This window comes from Abramis brama (genome assembly GCF_963993115.1).
Source record: "Abramis brama genome assembly, chromosome: 10".
Classification (NCBI taxonomy): Eukaryota; Metazoa; Chordata; class Actinopteri; order Cypriniformes; family Leuciscidae; genus Abramis; species Abramis brama.
The window spans coordinates 13,994,808-14,011,085 of record NC_139972.1 but is presented as its reverse complement, the minus strand read 5'-3'; the positions used below and the strand labels follow the sequence as shown (position 1 = coordinate 14,011,085).

At 36.8% G+C, this 16,278-nt stretch overlaps 2 protein-coding genes across 2 annotated transcripts; one reads left to right on the top strand and one right to left on the bottom strand.

Moving 5' to 3' along the window:
- Window positions 1-1,095: 1,095 nt before the first annotated feature.
- Window positions 1,096-5,419, top strand: LOC311090325 (bifunctional polynucleotide phosphatase/kinase-like; the record flags this gene model as incomplete). The annotated part of the gene is made up of 9 exons (XM_084125587.1): window positions 1,096-1,104; window positions 1,675-1,800; window positions 2,076-2,168; window positions 2,842-2,938; window positions 3,030-3,091; window positions 3,263-3,372; window positions 3,457-3,544; window positions 4,016-4,083; window positions 4,243-5,419. 9 exons carry the CDS (start codon window positions 1,096-1,098, stop codon window positions 4,361-4,363), a joined length of 774 nt encoding a protein of 257 aa, XP_083981713.1. The 3' UTR covers window positions 4,364-5,419.
- A 5,106-nt stretch (window positions 5,420-10,525) lies between these two features.
- LOC311091143 (calcium-activated chloride channel regulator 1-like) lies at window positions 10,526-15,681 on the bottom strand. Its single transcript, XM_084126930.1, has 14 exons — window positions 15,373-15,681; window positions 14,999-15,136; window positions 14,751-14,901; window positions 14,548-14,653; window positions 14,306-14,462; window positions 13,963-14,193; window positions 13,606-13,830; window positions 13,336-13,516; window positions 12,499-12,605; window positions 12,195-12,410; window positions 11,851-12,115; window positions 11,597-11,761; window positions 11,275-11,499; window positions 10,526-11,191 (listed from the first exon to the last, which is right to left on the bottom strand). The coding sequence occupies exons 1-14, from the start codon at window positions 15,664-15,666 to the stop codon at window positions 10,803-10,805; spliced, it is 2,850 nt and encodes a 949-aa protein (XP_083983056.1). The 5' UTR covers window positions 15,667-15,681; the 3' UTR covers window positions 10,526-10,802.
- Window positions 15,682-16,278: the final 597 nt, after the last annotated feature.

The window sequence follows — 16,278 nt, the reverse complement described above, 5'->3', positions numbered from 1 at the left end:
AACTTTCATAATCTTATAATTACACACACTGACATATGATTGACATGACAGTCGCACGCACGCACGCACACACACACACACAGAAGGTTTCCCGTCAGCGGAACCAACGATTCACCTCATGTGCAAATAATGGAGAATATTAAGAGAAAAATCGCAAGTGATAGAAGAGAGGACTGGGTTAAACTCTTCCACTGTGGATGCTATTCTTTTTCTCCACGATGCTCTGTAAGAGACTGTTCTAACTTTTCGTTTGATTGGACTTTATTTTCGTTTAACTGTTGGAAACTACTGATGTTTTTCGTTTTTCGTTCGATTGGACTTTATTTTCGTTTAACTGTTGGAAACTACTGGAAAAAAGAATGGCCATGTTCTGTGGTGCATTTTTGAGGTAAGATAACCTGCAAGTTTGTTTTTGATTTATTTAATTTAATTTGTTTAGATTGACTATTGCTCATTTCGTTTGCGAGCGCTGTTGCGAGCAGCCTGAGCCTGCCTCAGTAGGCTATTTCAAAAAAAATTACTCACTGTGGTTTAATAAATAAACATTAAACTAACTGTCTGTGTGATATGCTTGTAGTGTTTTATATCTATGGATTTTATTGTAGCTAAGTAAAGTATTAGCGTTGATTTGAGAGGCTAAATTGATCAAACATGTTTTACTCGCTGTTGGCTCGGCTTGCTTGGCCGTCATTTTTTTTTTTTAAATGCTTCAAACATTTGTCTAAATTAGCTTAATAAAGAAATGAAATGAAAAGAAAAGAAACATAACTAACAAAACAGACATATTTTAATGGCAGTCTGCCGCTGTAAAAACAAAACAAAAAAAAAACGGGCTCGGGTCGGACTCGGGCTGATAATTCTGATGAGCTGTCGGACACGGGTCGGGCTAGGGCCTGAGCGTCTCGGGCCAGGGCCGGGCTCGGGCCTAGATTTGAGGCCCGTGCAGGGCTCTACAATGCATACTGTATGAACAGCCCTACACACAGTTGCCTTTCCCACATACTCTGCATCGCCTATTGTATACAAAAAACTCCCCGTCGCAAAAAAGTGAAGGGCAATGCACAAAATGTGCTCTGTGTTAAGCGCTAATCCGCGATGTGTCAAGTTTGCTATGTATGGTTTCAAAATCTTCGTTAAATAAATTAACGATTCTTTTGAAAAACGGTAACGCTCCCGCAAATATTCATTTGTATATGAAAACACATCGATACGTGGTCGTATCACCCTCTCACGGCGGAAAAGATTACGTATTATCTGTGCTTCCCTATCCACTGGATCGTCTTCAAAAGGGCACGCCATGCTCCGTCACCTCTCTGAAACAAACTAACCCTGGAACATAACCTGCTCCGGAGCAGGTTAAGTTCAGAGAGTGAGTTGCTATGACTACTAACATACCCTGAAAGTTACCTCCGTTTTTGGAACCGAAAGTTGAGGTTATCCGCTTACTTACTCTTAAACATACCCGGGTATGTCACATAACCTGCTTTCTGGAATACCCCCCGGCTGTCAGAGCAGAAACATAAGCTGCTGCTCTCCGTATGTTTTTCATTTTCAAACGTCCCGCTACCTTTCGGCACGCCAATTACACTGACTGCAGAGACCCACACTTGAATTAAAGTGCAACCAAAAACATTGTTTTAAATTTTTATTTGATGTATTTTATTCTGCACATAGTGCAAAATAACATCTCAGATTTACATGCTCAGTAATGGTTTTCCCTCATTTACAGATGCAGCAGGACGTCCTGCTAACTGGGCCCCAGGGAAAAAGAAGAAAGACTTCTCCTGCAGTGACAGACTGGTAATGACGTTAACTGCAGGCTTCATTTGTGGCCTCTGCTTATGAGAGATTGAATTTGTTATTGTTACTAAGAGTTACTGCATTTTATAATAAATTATATTAATGTAAATGTAAATCACGTGTAATAGCTTTTCTCTGGTTTGGCCACAAGAGGGCATGGTAGTGTTTTTCTTGCTCCATTTTAGAATAACAAAAAAGGGAAACTTTACAATTATGTGGGCTTTTGACATAATACAGCTTTACAGGTTTGTATCCCTTATCTCTTGTGCCCTCAGTTTGCCCTCAACATTGGTCTTCAGTTTCACACCCCAGAGGAATACTTCTTGGGCTGGAAACCCGCTCAGTTCAGCTTGCCAGAGTTTGAGCCTGTAAATGATTTTATTTCACTTGCAAGTTTTCCACAGTCTGTTGTGTTATTTATGTATTGTGTTATTTACATGTATGGTTATTTATGTTTTGTACCTTAGTTGGGTACTTCACACTGCCATTCAAAAGTTTTGGGTCAGTAAGATTTTTTTTTTTTAAGAAACAAGTACTTTAATTCAGTAAAGATGGATTAAATTGATCAAAATTGGCACTAAATACATTTATAATGTTACAAAAAAAAATCTTTATTTCAAATAAATGCTGTTTTCATTCATCACAGAATCCTAAAAAAAAGTCTTATGGTTTCCGCAAAAATATTAAGCAGCACAACTGTTTTCATTATTAATAATAAGAAATGTTTCTTGAGCAGCAAATCAGCATATTAGAATGATTTCTGTAGGATCATGTGACACTGACGAGTAATGATGCTGAAAAGTCAGCTTTGCATCACAGGAATAAATTACATTTTAAAATGTAGTCAAATGGAAAACTAAATTACTTTAAATTGTAATAATATTTCACAATATTACTGTTTTAGTGTTATTTTTGATAAAATAAATGCAGCCTTGGTGAGCATAAGAGACTTCTTTTAAAAATCTTACTGGCCCAAACTTTTTGGACATTACTGTACTAAACATCTGTAATAATGTTTTGTGTTTTTGTATCATTGTCCAGAGGAAATTAGACTCCAAAATGCATCTTTACGATCCTCCTGATACATCCCTCACATCTACCAAACAGGAAGTCATCGTAGCAGTGGGATTCCCTGGATGTGAGCCTTTTTTCAGTGTTTGTTTTTTCTTCTTACTCCTTACAGGTGACCAATTATTATGATATAACCCTTGTTTTTTTTTTGGGTGCAGCGGGCAAATCCACATTCTTCCAGACACACATCATTCCAAAGGGCTATGCATATGTGAACAGGGTGAGTTGTTACATTGCTAACACAACAGAGAACCGAGAACCCAGAGACAAGAAGTAGATCTCAAGAGCAGGATCGGGCAAATTTGGTTCAGAAGATTTTTAGGATTTAAAAGTGTATAATATCTTCTTTTAACTGCCTTTGAATGCTGTGACATCTGCACATGAACTCTAGGACATGCTTGGCTCCTGGCAGCAGTGTGTGTCAGCCTGTGAACGCGCTCTAAAGGAAGGCCAGAGCGTAGCGGTGGATAACACTAACCCTGACCCCGAGTCGAGAAAAAGGTGCCTACCTCTGTTTCCGAAGCAGATGCTTATTTATCTTTGTCTTTTCAACTGAAATGGCACCATCAATGATTTTCTCCACAGATATGTAGATGTCAGTCAAAGCGCTGGAGTCCCCTGCAGGTGTTTCAACTTCTCAACCAGTCTGGAACAAGCAAAGCATAACAACAGGGTATCTGTCTTTACTGTAGTTTTTTACATTAAAGTTACCACGAAATCAAAATTAACAATACTTATTTATTATTGCAGTATTTACCGGTATTATACTTTCTTTTTTTTTTAATTAATGTGAAAATTCACTTCTCTTCTCTGATGATGTGTTTACTGGTGCGAGGGCGGGACAACCTGTTACTCACATGAGATCAACCAATAGCAAACCACAACCATCTAATCAATTCCCCATGAACAAAATCAAGTCCCGCCCTACATTTATTTATTTATTTTCCAATTGGAGAAGCCCTTTCACTCAGATATATGCCACCATAGGGAAGAAAAGACTATCTCAACTTATGTTGCATGGTGAAATTCAATGGTAAAATTCTGTAAAAAAAAATTATACCATTTTACTAACTGTAAACATGCAAAAAGTCCAGAAATGCAATGTCAGTCACTGATAGATGTTATCTTGTTTTTTTTGCTGTAGTTTCGTGAGATGATTCCTTCTGCCACAAAGCATGTTCATGTCAATGACATGGTGTTTCACAGCTACAAGTGAGTGAACAACAGCAAGCTGAGCTTATTCCACTACCAGATCTTATTGCCAGGAAATCACACCTTTGAACGAGCTTCTTTATCTTTTATCTTTATTTGCTAACTTACATCATCGTCATACAAGCAGCTTGGTTTCTGACTTTTTCTTGTTCTCTGTAGGAAAAAATTTGTGGCACCCAGTTTGTCTGAGGGCTTCTCTGAAATCCTGCAGATTCATTTTGTGCCTTGTTTCAGTGACAAAAGATCAGAGTTCCTCTTCAGGCAGTTCTCTGAGGGCTGAGTCTGACGTTTGAGCAAGAAATGAAGAACAAAAAAAAAACAAAGGCTGAACAACCCAACTTAGCAGAAGAAAAATTCATTGAAAATTCGGAACATGATTGATAATACAGTGCTAATTTAAATATTGTGTTAAATTGTCGTCTTCTCTCATTTTTACACTTTTCACTGTCTTTAATTTGTTACTTTTTAAATGTTGTTTGGTAAATTTATTCATAGCTGCTAAAATCAACCTGCTGTTATAAAGACACTACTAATAAAACTGTCTTGTAAAAAAAAAATTGAGATCAAAATTTGATAAAAAATAATTAACTTGCTTAAATATTTTCCAGTGTTTGGGCGTGATTTAAGTTTTTTGGGTTTTTCTTGTCTGTAAAACAAGACTTTATTTATAGCTGAGATTGTTTTCTAAATCTCAGAAAGCTTATATTCTAAATGTTGTGTTTGTGCGCTATAAATCTCTGCAGTCCCAGCTTAAGGCTGGCCCACACAAAAAGACTTTTAAAATCTCATAAGATTTTCAAAATGTAAGAGACCACAAACATGTTGATAAAAATAAAATCATAGATTTAAAAGTTTTGTTCCTGTAGTGTGAGAAAAGCCGAGATGTGACGACAGGCAAGAAAAAAATCACAATAATAGTTTTAGGATTGCTTTTTACAGAAAATTCATGGAAAAAAGACTAAGGTTTAGAAGTAGTCGTGTTATGCTTCCGTCTTCTGTCAGCTCGCTATCTGATCAGGGTTCCCCTCACACAACCCCAATAATATCCAACTGCAGAACTGAAAAATCTGGATTATTGGAAGGGGAGAATTGGGCCCAAAATCAGAATGATTATCTTGTATTGTCAGTGGGTGTGTGCCTTTAATGCATTAAACTTTTTTTTGTGATTGCCACAAAAAGTGTGGCAATAGATTAGGCCCTTATCAGTTTAACCCTCTTGCAACGTTTCTTAAACTTTGTTGAGTAATTATGGCTCAACAGCATCAGAAATGAGTTAGCATCAAGTTGAATGTGGCTTAATAGTTTGAAAACGGACAGAAACTTCTTCACTGTAAGAATTAACTTTATATATATATATATATATATATATATATACAATTTCAAATAAATGCTGTTCTTTAATACCTCAGTATTCTTTAAAGAATCCTGGAAAAATGTTAAATAACTATAACTGTTTTAAACATTGATAAGAAATGTTTCTTGAGCAGCAAATTAGCTTATTACAATGATTTCTGAAGGATTATGTGACTGAAAATATATATAGTACAATAGAAAACGGTTATTTTAAGTTGTGATAATATTTAGCAATATTACTGTAGTTTTGTATAAATGCAGCCTTTGTGAGCATAAGAGACTTCTTTCAAAAAACATATATACATGTAAATAAAATATAGGCTATATTAATACGTTAAATGTATTCATATAACATTTGAAACATATGGCATAAAAGTATAGTCATCTGTGTTTTTAAATATTTTGGACATAAGGGGCCTCATTTATAAAACGTTGCGTAGAAACCGTCCTACATTTGATTTCTCAAATGTGACATTTGATTTCTCAAATGTGCGTACGTGTGATTCAGACACCGACCGTACACACAAAAAACTGGAGGGTGAGTGTAACAGGCCAGTAAGAGCTGCGTGTGTGTAAACCTCACTACCCTGGCTTCAAGAGGCGCTCTAGAGGGGAGTAGGACTGGTTACACTAGTACATTTGCACATTAAGACTGATTTTATAAATATGAACGTTGGCTTGGATTTTAGCGTACATGCACTCATAGTACACGTTTTATAAATAAGGCCCATGGTGCACACCCCCCTTTACATAACTTGTGTTATACTACCATGAGGTTTATTGTGTCTAATGACTTAATGGCTGAAAATCTTTTGTCTTTTTCCAGTAGTTGCATTTTTATTTAGACTATGATTTTCCTTGTACAGCATAACTTTATCTGTATAACTATATGACTGCATAGTTGCCATATAATTACCACAGAAAGAAAGCACAATAACAGTTGAATGATCACAATGAGATCTAATGACACTATAAAACCTCATAAACAATGCCATGACTGAACCCAAAGGGCCCTTATGATTTTTCAAATGCCACAATCAGCCCATCCATAAAGCCATACAGGAAAATTCCTACAAAACCATAGAGCTCCTCAGACATGACAGTGTTAAGGACACGACTAGGACACGAAAGGTTCAGTAGATTATTTGCTCTAAATGAATGGTTAATGTCATGGTGTAATGAACAGAGACTGCTCTTTGTAAATAATTGGAATCTTTTCTGGGAGCGACCTAGGCTCTTCCGTGCTGATGGCCTTCACCCCAGCAGAATCGGAGCGGCTCTTCTGTCGGACAACATCTCCAAGATGCTACACACCATATGACTAGTAAGTCAAAGTCCAAATCACACTCTTTGCTGTCCAAACTTAATTGATATAAGTACCAATGTAGAACATTATATTGAAACTTTGTCTATTCCTCGTTTAGTGAGATCAAATAATAAATCTACTGCAGGATCTAGGAAAAATCTAATTGTGATTAAACCAGAAAATCTCAATATTAGTGAACAAAAACAATTTATAAAGCTAGGTCTTTTAAACATTAGATCGCTTACACCTAAGGCGGTTATTGTAAATGAAATGGTCACAGATAATAGTTTCGATGTATTTTGCCTTACTGAAACCTGGCTTAAACCAAATGATTATTTCGGTCTTAATGAGTCTACTCCATCAGGATACTGTTATGAGCATGAGCCCCGTCTGATTGGTCGTGGCGGTGGTGTTGCTATAATCTATAAAGATATTCTTACTGTTACTCAGAAAACAGGTCACAGGTTTAATTCGTTTGAAGTACTTGTGCTAAATGTTACTCTCTTAGATGTAAGAAAGAAATCCCTATTATCTCTAGCCTTGGCTACTGTATATAGACCGCCAGGGCCTTACGCTGATTTCCTAAAAGAGTTTGCAGACTTTCTCTCAGATCTTTTGGTCAATGTCGATAAAGCATTAATTGTTGGAGATTTTAACATACACGTAGATAATTCAAATGATGCGTTAGGGGCTGCGTTTACAGATTTATTAAACTCCTTTGGGGTCAAGCAAAACGTAACTGGTCCCACTCATCGTCTTAATCATACGCTAGATTTAATTATATCACATGGAACAAATCCAACCGATATAGATATTATACCGCAAAGTGATGAAGTCACTGACCATTACATGGTCACTTGCATACTACGTACCGCTGAAATTTGTCATGTTGCGCCACGTTATCGACCAGGCAGAACAATCCTTCCAACAACTATAGATAGATTCTCAAATAGCTTACCTGATCTATCTCAGCTGCTTAGTGAACCCAAACAAACAGATGAACTAGAGGAAATGACTAGCACTATGAGCACCATTTTCTCTAGTACATTAGACATCGTTGCACAAATTAGATTAAAAAAGGTTAGAGAGAAAACTAAAGCACCATGGTACAACAGTGCTACGCATGTTCTAAAGAGAGAAACTCGTAATTTAGAGCGTAAATGGAAACAAACTAATTTAGAGGTTTTTAGAATCGCTTGGAAAGACAGCATGTCACGTTATAAAAAGGCCCTAAAAGCAGCCAGGGCTGAGCATCTCCGCAAACTAATAGAAAACAACCAAAATAAACCTAGGTTTTTATTTAACACCGTGGCTAGACTAACAAATAAACAGACGTTACCTGAGCAAAATATTCCGTTACAGTGTAGTAGTAATGATTTTATGAATTTCTTCACTGAGAAAATAGAAAGCATCAGAAATACAATTGTAAATGTACAATCTTTAATGGTGTCTTATGATTCAGCCTCAATTATCGCCCCTCAAGAAAAACTACAGCGCTTTGCAACTATAGGACAGGAAGAGCTAAATAAACTTATCATTGCATCTAAACCAACAACGTGTTTATTAGATCCAATACCAACTAAACTACTGAAACAAGTGTTACCTGTAGTGGAAGAGCCTCTTCTCAATATTATTAACTCGTCTTTATCCTTAGGTCATGTTCCAAGAATATTCAAGTTGGCAGTTATAAAACCTCTCATTAAGAAACCACAATTAGATCATAATAACCTAGCAAATTATAGACCAATTTCAAATCTTCCATTTATGTCTAAAATTCTAGAAAAAGTGGTGTCCGCTCAACTGTGCTCTTTCTTACAAGAAAATGACATCTATGAAAAATTTCAGTCAGGATTCAGACCGCATCATAGCACAGAAACTGCGCTCGTTAAAATCACAAATGATTTACTTCTAGCTTCTGACCAAGGCTTTATCTCAATATTAGTTTTACTTGATCTTAGTGCTGCGTTCGACACTATAGATCACAAAATACTCTTAGACCGACTACAAAACTACACTGGTGTTCAGGGACAGGCATTAAACTGGTTTAGATCATACTTATCAGACCGTTACCATTTTGTCTGCTTAAATGGGGAAAAATCGAAGATAACGTCAGTAAACTATGGAGTGCCGCAAGGATCTGTGTTAGGCCCTCTGCTATTTTCAATATATATGCTACCACTTGGTAATATTATAAGAAAACATGGAATTAATTTCCACTGTTATGCTGATGACACTCAATTATATATTTCATCACGACCAGATGAAAACAATAAATTATCTAAATTAACAGAGTGTGTTAAAGATATAAAATACTGGATGACATGTAATTTTCTGCTATTAAATTCAGATAAAACGGAGGTATTACTTATTAGTCCAAAAAACTGCCCACAAAACCTCTTACAATACAACTTTAATTTAGAAGGGTGTCCTGTTACTTTATCCTCTACAGTAAAAGACCTGGGTGTTATATTAGACCGCAACTTGTCTTTTGAAAATCATATTTCATATGTTACAAGAACAGCCTTTTTCCACCTTAGAAACATTGCTAAGCTACGTAACATGCTATCTGTTTCTGATGCAGAAAAGTTAGTTCATGCATTCATGACCTCGAGACTAGATTACTGTAATGCTTTATTAGCAGGTTGTCCTGCATCCTCAATAAACAAGCTACAGTTAGTCCAAAATGCAGCTGCTAGAGTTCTTACTAGATCAAGAAAATATGATCATATAACACCAATTCTGTCGTCTCTACATTGGTTACCTATAAAGTTCCGTATCAATTACAAAGTATTACTACTGACCTATAAAGCCCTAAATGGTTTAGCTCCCGTGTATTTAACGGAACTTCTATCGCCCTACAATCCATCGCGCTCTTTAAGATCACTAAATTCGAGGCTTCTGGTCATTCCTAGGATATCTAAGTCCACTAAAGGAGGGAGGGCGTTTTCACATTTAGCTCCTAAACTGTGGAATGGCCTTCCTGATATTGTTCGAGGCTCAGACTCGCTGTCCAAGTTTAAAACTAGATTAAAGACGCATCTCTTTAGCCAAGCATTCACATAATACCTACCTTTTATACTACAGTTGAATCAGATTGAATGCATTAATATTACGAACAGCAGCTACGCTAATTATTTCCCATCTGCTTTTCTGTTGTTATCTCGGGACGCCAGTCCCGAGGTAAATACAGATCGTCAGCTCCAGTTTGTATCCAGCCTCTCATGGAAACTACAGATTCTCCAACACCCGTGCAGAGACGACTCGGCGCCTGTGAAGAGACGACTCGACGCTGGCGATATGTTTATGCCCTAAATCAATACATGATTAACTAACTGTATTTCTCTATGTACATTTCTGAAATGCACTTTCTGTAAAGCTGCTTTGAAACAATATGTATTGTGAAAAGCGCTATACAAATAAATTTGAATTGAATTGAATTGAATTGAATTAAGATGCTGTAATGTACATTACATGATGTCTTATTAGCTCTCTCACAGGATCTCATGAAATATATTGAGCAGCTTTCAATGACATCAAACATAACTTGTCAAGTGGAAGGTGGTGAAACACTTCATGATTAAAAAAGGTTAAAAAAGACATTCTTAACTGATATATCAGACATACAGTATTACTGATATTATGTTAATATGTACACACAGGCTAGTTAATGAATAGGAATATATATATATATATATATATATATATATATATATATAAGTAAGCGAAATCCTCGTAAGCAAGCAAAATAATTTTACTCAGTAAAATTCTCTACTGAGTAATATATCACTATTTATTCATTTTTATTTATTCATTTATCATGGGAGTGCACAGATCATTTTGTTCATATGGACATAATTTAAACTTGTGGGAATCATAATGTTTTTAATCAGGTTAGACAATCAATTATACATTTCCATTATGAACAAATCTAAACAAAATTTAACAAACTGTATTTTGAATTTTATATTTTTGCCAAGCATGTGGTGTACAACTAAATTCAGTAAAGTAATTGTACAACAGAATGATTTTCTTTCCTTCAGTTATTAATGTTGGTTGTAGTCTAAGAAACAGAAAGTTTTCTTTGTTTCAACGCCCATGATGTTACCGCAACAATACCAATAATCACCACAGTTGCCAGACAAACAGAAATTGCAATAAACATAAACTTCAGGTCTAGATCTGCCATTTTTTGGGGTTTTGGACCAGGGAGGATCTTTGAAGCTTGAGCAATGTTGGAGATTTCAGATTTCAGATTTACTTTGTCCTCAGACTGAACTGCAAAAAATATTGTGGTGCCATTTTGGATTGTGAAACTGAAACTGAATGAATGCTGTTCAACTGATCCAAACTCCTGCGGTGAGACGGCAGTTGTGTTGAATACATGAGCATTGCTGAAGTTGAATCGAAGCACTTTGAGGTCAAAGCTCCACCTGATCTCATAGGATTTCGCTTAAAAGGAAAGAAACACCTTGTGAGGCCTATACAGTATTTTGTGATCCCGACATTTATTTAGTATTAATTGTGTGCTTTACCTGTCCCTTGGTCGAGGTCCTCACCAGGAGCCGTCCAGCTGAGAAGCACAGAGTCCTCCTGGATCTCAGCACTCAGATCTGTGATTTTGTTAGGTGGGAAGTTTGGTGGGGTTGAGCCTGTAAGCGTCACCTCAAAACTCTCTCCAGTGGCTGTTCTGGTAAAGCTTCCGACCTCAAGTGATTCCTCAGAAATTGGAGGCTTTGGAGGGTTCAGCTCTACCACACCTGAAATTAGAGGAACAACATGAAAAAAATTAGTAGTTGAGGAAAATTGAGAAAAGTTGGAACAGTTTCCTTTAGGAGTCTCAATCTCGCGGTTTACCGTTTACCACATATCCAGGTACGTATGGGGCACCACCCCTTTTTTGGAAAGTAAATCTGGCTTGTCCATCTTTATTCTTCACTCTTACTTTCAAGCTGCTTCTCCCATTTTTCATCTGTGTGAAATATCTGGAATAGACGCCATCATCTTTGAAAGCATCAGCTCCTGTAAAACAATAAAGCACTTTTGGATAAATAGTGTACTGTAAATCTGGGTTGAGTGCACACTTCAAACAAAAATGATGGGTAATTTACCTGCTCCATTGTCCAGGAGTTGTAATTCTTGTGCAGACCCAGATTCAGACTCCAGCGTAGCCCACACTTCAGCCTTTATTACAGGCTTGTAATTCTGACTGACCTCAGCAAACACTATCATGGGTTTAGTGCCGTCACTTGACTGCTGGTTCATGTGGGCTTTGACTATGATAGGGGGAACATCAGCACGCGCCGCTTGACTCGTTACTGTTATAGTCAGAGACTGAAGTGTTGGACTTTGGATGCTGTACTTCCAGTCCCCAGTCTACCAAACACACAATAGTATTATTAGATGAATAATTCATGAAAAAGTTTTAGGAAAGTTAATGAAATCTTTGTAATACCTGTGCAGTTCCTGGAATTTTTAAATTGACTGTTTTTGTTGATTCATCATGACGCATCTGTGCTTGATTGTAGATTGAGCCACTTGGTGACTGTATGGAAATGTGAGGTAAACTTTTTTCATAGATTATTGTAAAGGTGGTTTTGGTACCAATGGTCTGATCCACTGATATTGTCCCATTGAACCAGTCTGATGTTTTTTTTCCCACACTGTCTATCTAAAGCGGTGATACAAATTAAATATTAGCATATTTATAATTATCTTAAAATCATTTTCCATGGGCAAAGTGTGATCACTTGTCAAACCTGAACTGGGTCTTTTGTTTGATCTCCTGTTGGTATTGTAAGTGAAGAAAATCCATTCAGTAGCTGATTAGAGAGAATGTCATCACTGGCTGTGATAAATTTCCCCCCTAATTACAACATAGAACATAAGAAATATGCACTGGATAAACAAGCATTCATAATATGAATAATATGATTTAGGCCTACTATATCAAGTGACGGATAAATTAGTTACAAGTTACTAATTCTCAGAAAAGTAACATTAGTTCTGAGCTCATTTGTTATTGTACTAGCATCATATGTTTGTAGATTTGTCATTGCTTTGATGCTTTGTTAGTTCCCAAACTTATTCATGTTAAGATCCACCTAGAAGTAGACCTGCTATAATAAAACTCGAAACCACCCAAAAAATTCATTTACATGGAACTTGGAGTTCAATTGAGTGAATCATACGTTGATTCATTCAGCTGCTCTGTCGGATTCGGTGAGGATTCAAGGATTGAGCTTGTGAGTTTTTTTAAACTGTTTCATTAGAAGAACCGGGTTCATAAAAGTGAAACTAACTGTAATGGATGTTTATTTTCGGATGCTGTGTAGATTGTGCAGCATGCAGCCGCTAATCTACGAAACGCTTGTGGGTCGATATCAGAAATATGTAAGTTTTGCAAATTGAAATCAGTGTTGATTGAATTTCAGAACTTATATTTTTCGTATTTCTGACACAGCGTTAACACAACACAATTGTCACACTTGAGCGACCTGCAGTTTGAAAACAGCTGGTCTAAGTAGGCATCGTGAAATTTTTAATTGCGACTTTTTCTGGAACATTGCACGTCATTATGCGACAATGTTACTTACCAGTTTTGTCAGCCATTTCCCTCAGTGCTTTATCTGCTTTATTACCCAAAGCTATTGTGTGTATAATGGCGCCACTTTCAATTGCGGACGGAACACAACTATTAAGGTTGTCCGTCGCTTCACCATCTGTCAGAAAAATTATTTCATCCCCTATCACATCCCCATTGTCTATTCCGAGTACCTTTAAGTTTTAAAGACAAATACAGAACATTAGCGTAAAACAAACTGTAGGCTTTATTTAACACATCATACATATAATTAATATGGTACCTGTAAGCCTTGATTGAGGCCTTTACACATGTACGTCCCTCCATTTGCTCCACTTGGCAACAGTTTGATGAGATTCTCTCGTGTGGACTCGTTGTCAATAGTAGTCAAGGGGCTCAGGGTTGAAGCTTCAGAACTAAAGGCCACAATTCCAACACTGGCTTGATCATCAATGATGTCCCGCAGGAAATATGTGGCAGCCTGCTGTAGTCGAAGGATTCTGGAGCCCTAGAAAATATGATACCAGTTTTTAGGCTTTCTCAGGTTTCAAAATGATTAAGCTCATATCAGAGCATTGAAAGTTATAATAATGGAAGCATCTTTGTTTTCAAGTGAATGATGTTAATGTTTTTTTCATACCTGCATGCTTCCTGAGACATCAAGGACGAGACAAACAACCCGATGCATTCGCTGGACAACTTTGAAAGATGGTGCTGGTGGAGAGGATTGCATTGGTTTCAGAGAACGAAGTGCGTCTTTATCCACAGAATCCTCAAATATAACAGTCCATGTTGCTTTGTTGCCACATTTTTTATTTTGCAAGTTTGGGGCTTCATAATTGTGCTCGTTTTCACGACAAAATGAGATCACCTGAAATCAAATATATTTTAAATAACTTCATTCCATATGTTTGCATGCAATGCACTGCAAATGACCAAAGATAAATTTTGCATGTCTGGAAACATGTCAAATCTATACTTACAGAATCCAGGCTTGGTATGAACATTATGGAGCTGTCTGTTTTTTGATATTTGTCAGGAAAAAACTTGCACCCCTTAGTCGGTAGTAAAGTTTGTGGATCGATGTGGCACGTTTGAAGTGATTCATCATAAAACTGACCTTCAATGTTGTTGCTACACCTAAAGATAAGCAGGAAATCAATGGTTGAAATAATTTCCGAGGAGATTTTAATAATACGCTTTCTTTTTGTTAAAGTTTTATGACCTTGTAGCTTCAATACGGCCATTTGAGTAGTAGAATGGCTTTGTTTCACTGTATTCATCATAAACGCCCCATCTCAGATGAGCCCATTCATGAACCAAGACCCTTCCTGCAAACAAACAAACAAACAAACATTCTTGTTAATACAACAAACAGATTACTGCATTAATCTGGATAAATGTTAAAGGATAACAAATTACATTCACCTCTTGACCCATAAGACTTAATGAGTGTGTCGTCTCTGAGAAAGTTTGGGGTGAAATGAATGTACTGACCCTCAGCTCCACATTCAGCATACTGATGAGTATAGGGCTCATCACCATATGCTGGTTTAGCATTATCAATTATTATTTTTGCCTGCATTTCACATAGAAATTGCGTCAGCAGTATGTTAATGAAATGATCGAATTGATTAATATTTAACACGTAATAAAAATGGCATAATTCTCTGTACCTTTTCATAGGACTCTGTTCTTGCTCTAGTAAACTCCTTACTATTCCAGTGGGGTGGAACTAGTATCGTAGCTTCTTTGAAATAGACCTTTTTATCCAATGCTTGATGAAGATGAAACGACCCTTCAATGACCATGTCCTGTTAGAAGGAAAAACGAGAAAAACTCAAAATGTGTGTTTTTTATAAAAATAAAAAACACAGTTTTTATAAAAAGTAATTATACGTTAATTTGTTCATTCAAATACTGTTAATGAAACTTGATTATATATTTCTTTCTAAATTTTCTTTAAAAACTGCAAAAAAATATTATCTTTCACTAAAGGCACTAAAACCATGAATGCATTTTTTGTTAAATAGACAAACTATATATTCACCTTGATTTTATCAATGAGCGTGTTATCCTGTGGTACTTTTGAACTGATCGCAATGGTAATGTCAACATAACCATTTCCATCTAGTTTGATTCCAGTGGAGGTGGACGACAGCAACGTCCATAATAAGACAAACACCGTTCTTGAGTCCATAGCTGTAGAGCTTAGATGAACAGCAACTCCTGAAACCCCGTTTTGAACAATTTCACAAATGATCTTAATGCTGATCAGAGATAAGTGGGTGTGTGCTTCAGTGTCATGCAGGGGTGTGACTATTCTGCCAACATCATGGCCCATTTAAAACATAAGATGGATATACTTCATATACTAAATTTGCTCTCAAGGCTGGTACATTTGTAAAATGTTGGCTGACTCTTAATTAGTTTACTTGGTGCAATATAATCTTGTAGTGCATTGATATTGTAGGGAAATTTACAGTTAAGGGACCAGATATGATGAATGAAGACCAGGAGTCAGAGATGCAATCAATTGAAGAATATTTTACAGAAGAATAGTTTGCAGCTTTATCAGCAGAAGTTAGCTTCAACACTCGTAGGCGTAGGTCTAGTTCGTACGCCGCTCTGCGTACACACACAATACAGTAGCAATTACACTCTAACACAGGTCACTGAACAACCATCACTTGAATAATTGAATGATTTTGATTGTTTAAGGCATAGGTAACATACAAAATTTTCACACACAAGTCAGAAGCATATTTCCATTGATTATCAGGATGACAAGCAGGATCCCGGTTTAGGCACAAAGTGACCAAGGTCACGAATCTTGAGTTTCTAGACTCCAGTTTGTCTATCAGGTGGTCATTTCATCTCCCCTGGGTGTCGGTTGCTCACCTCACGAACGTCAGGTCCTGTAACAAAGGGTACTAACACACGCGCGCGCGCACAC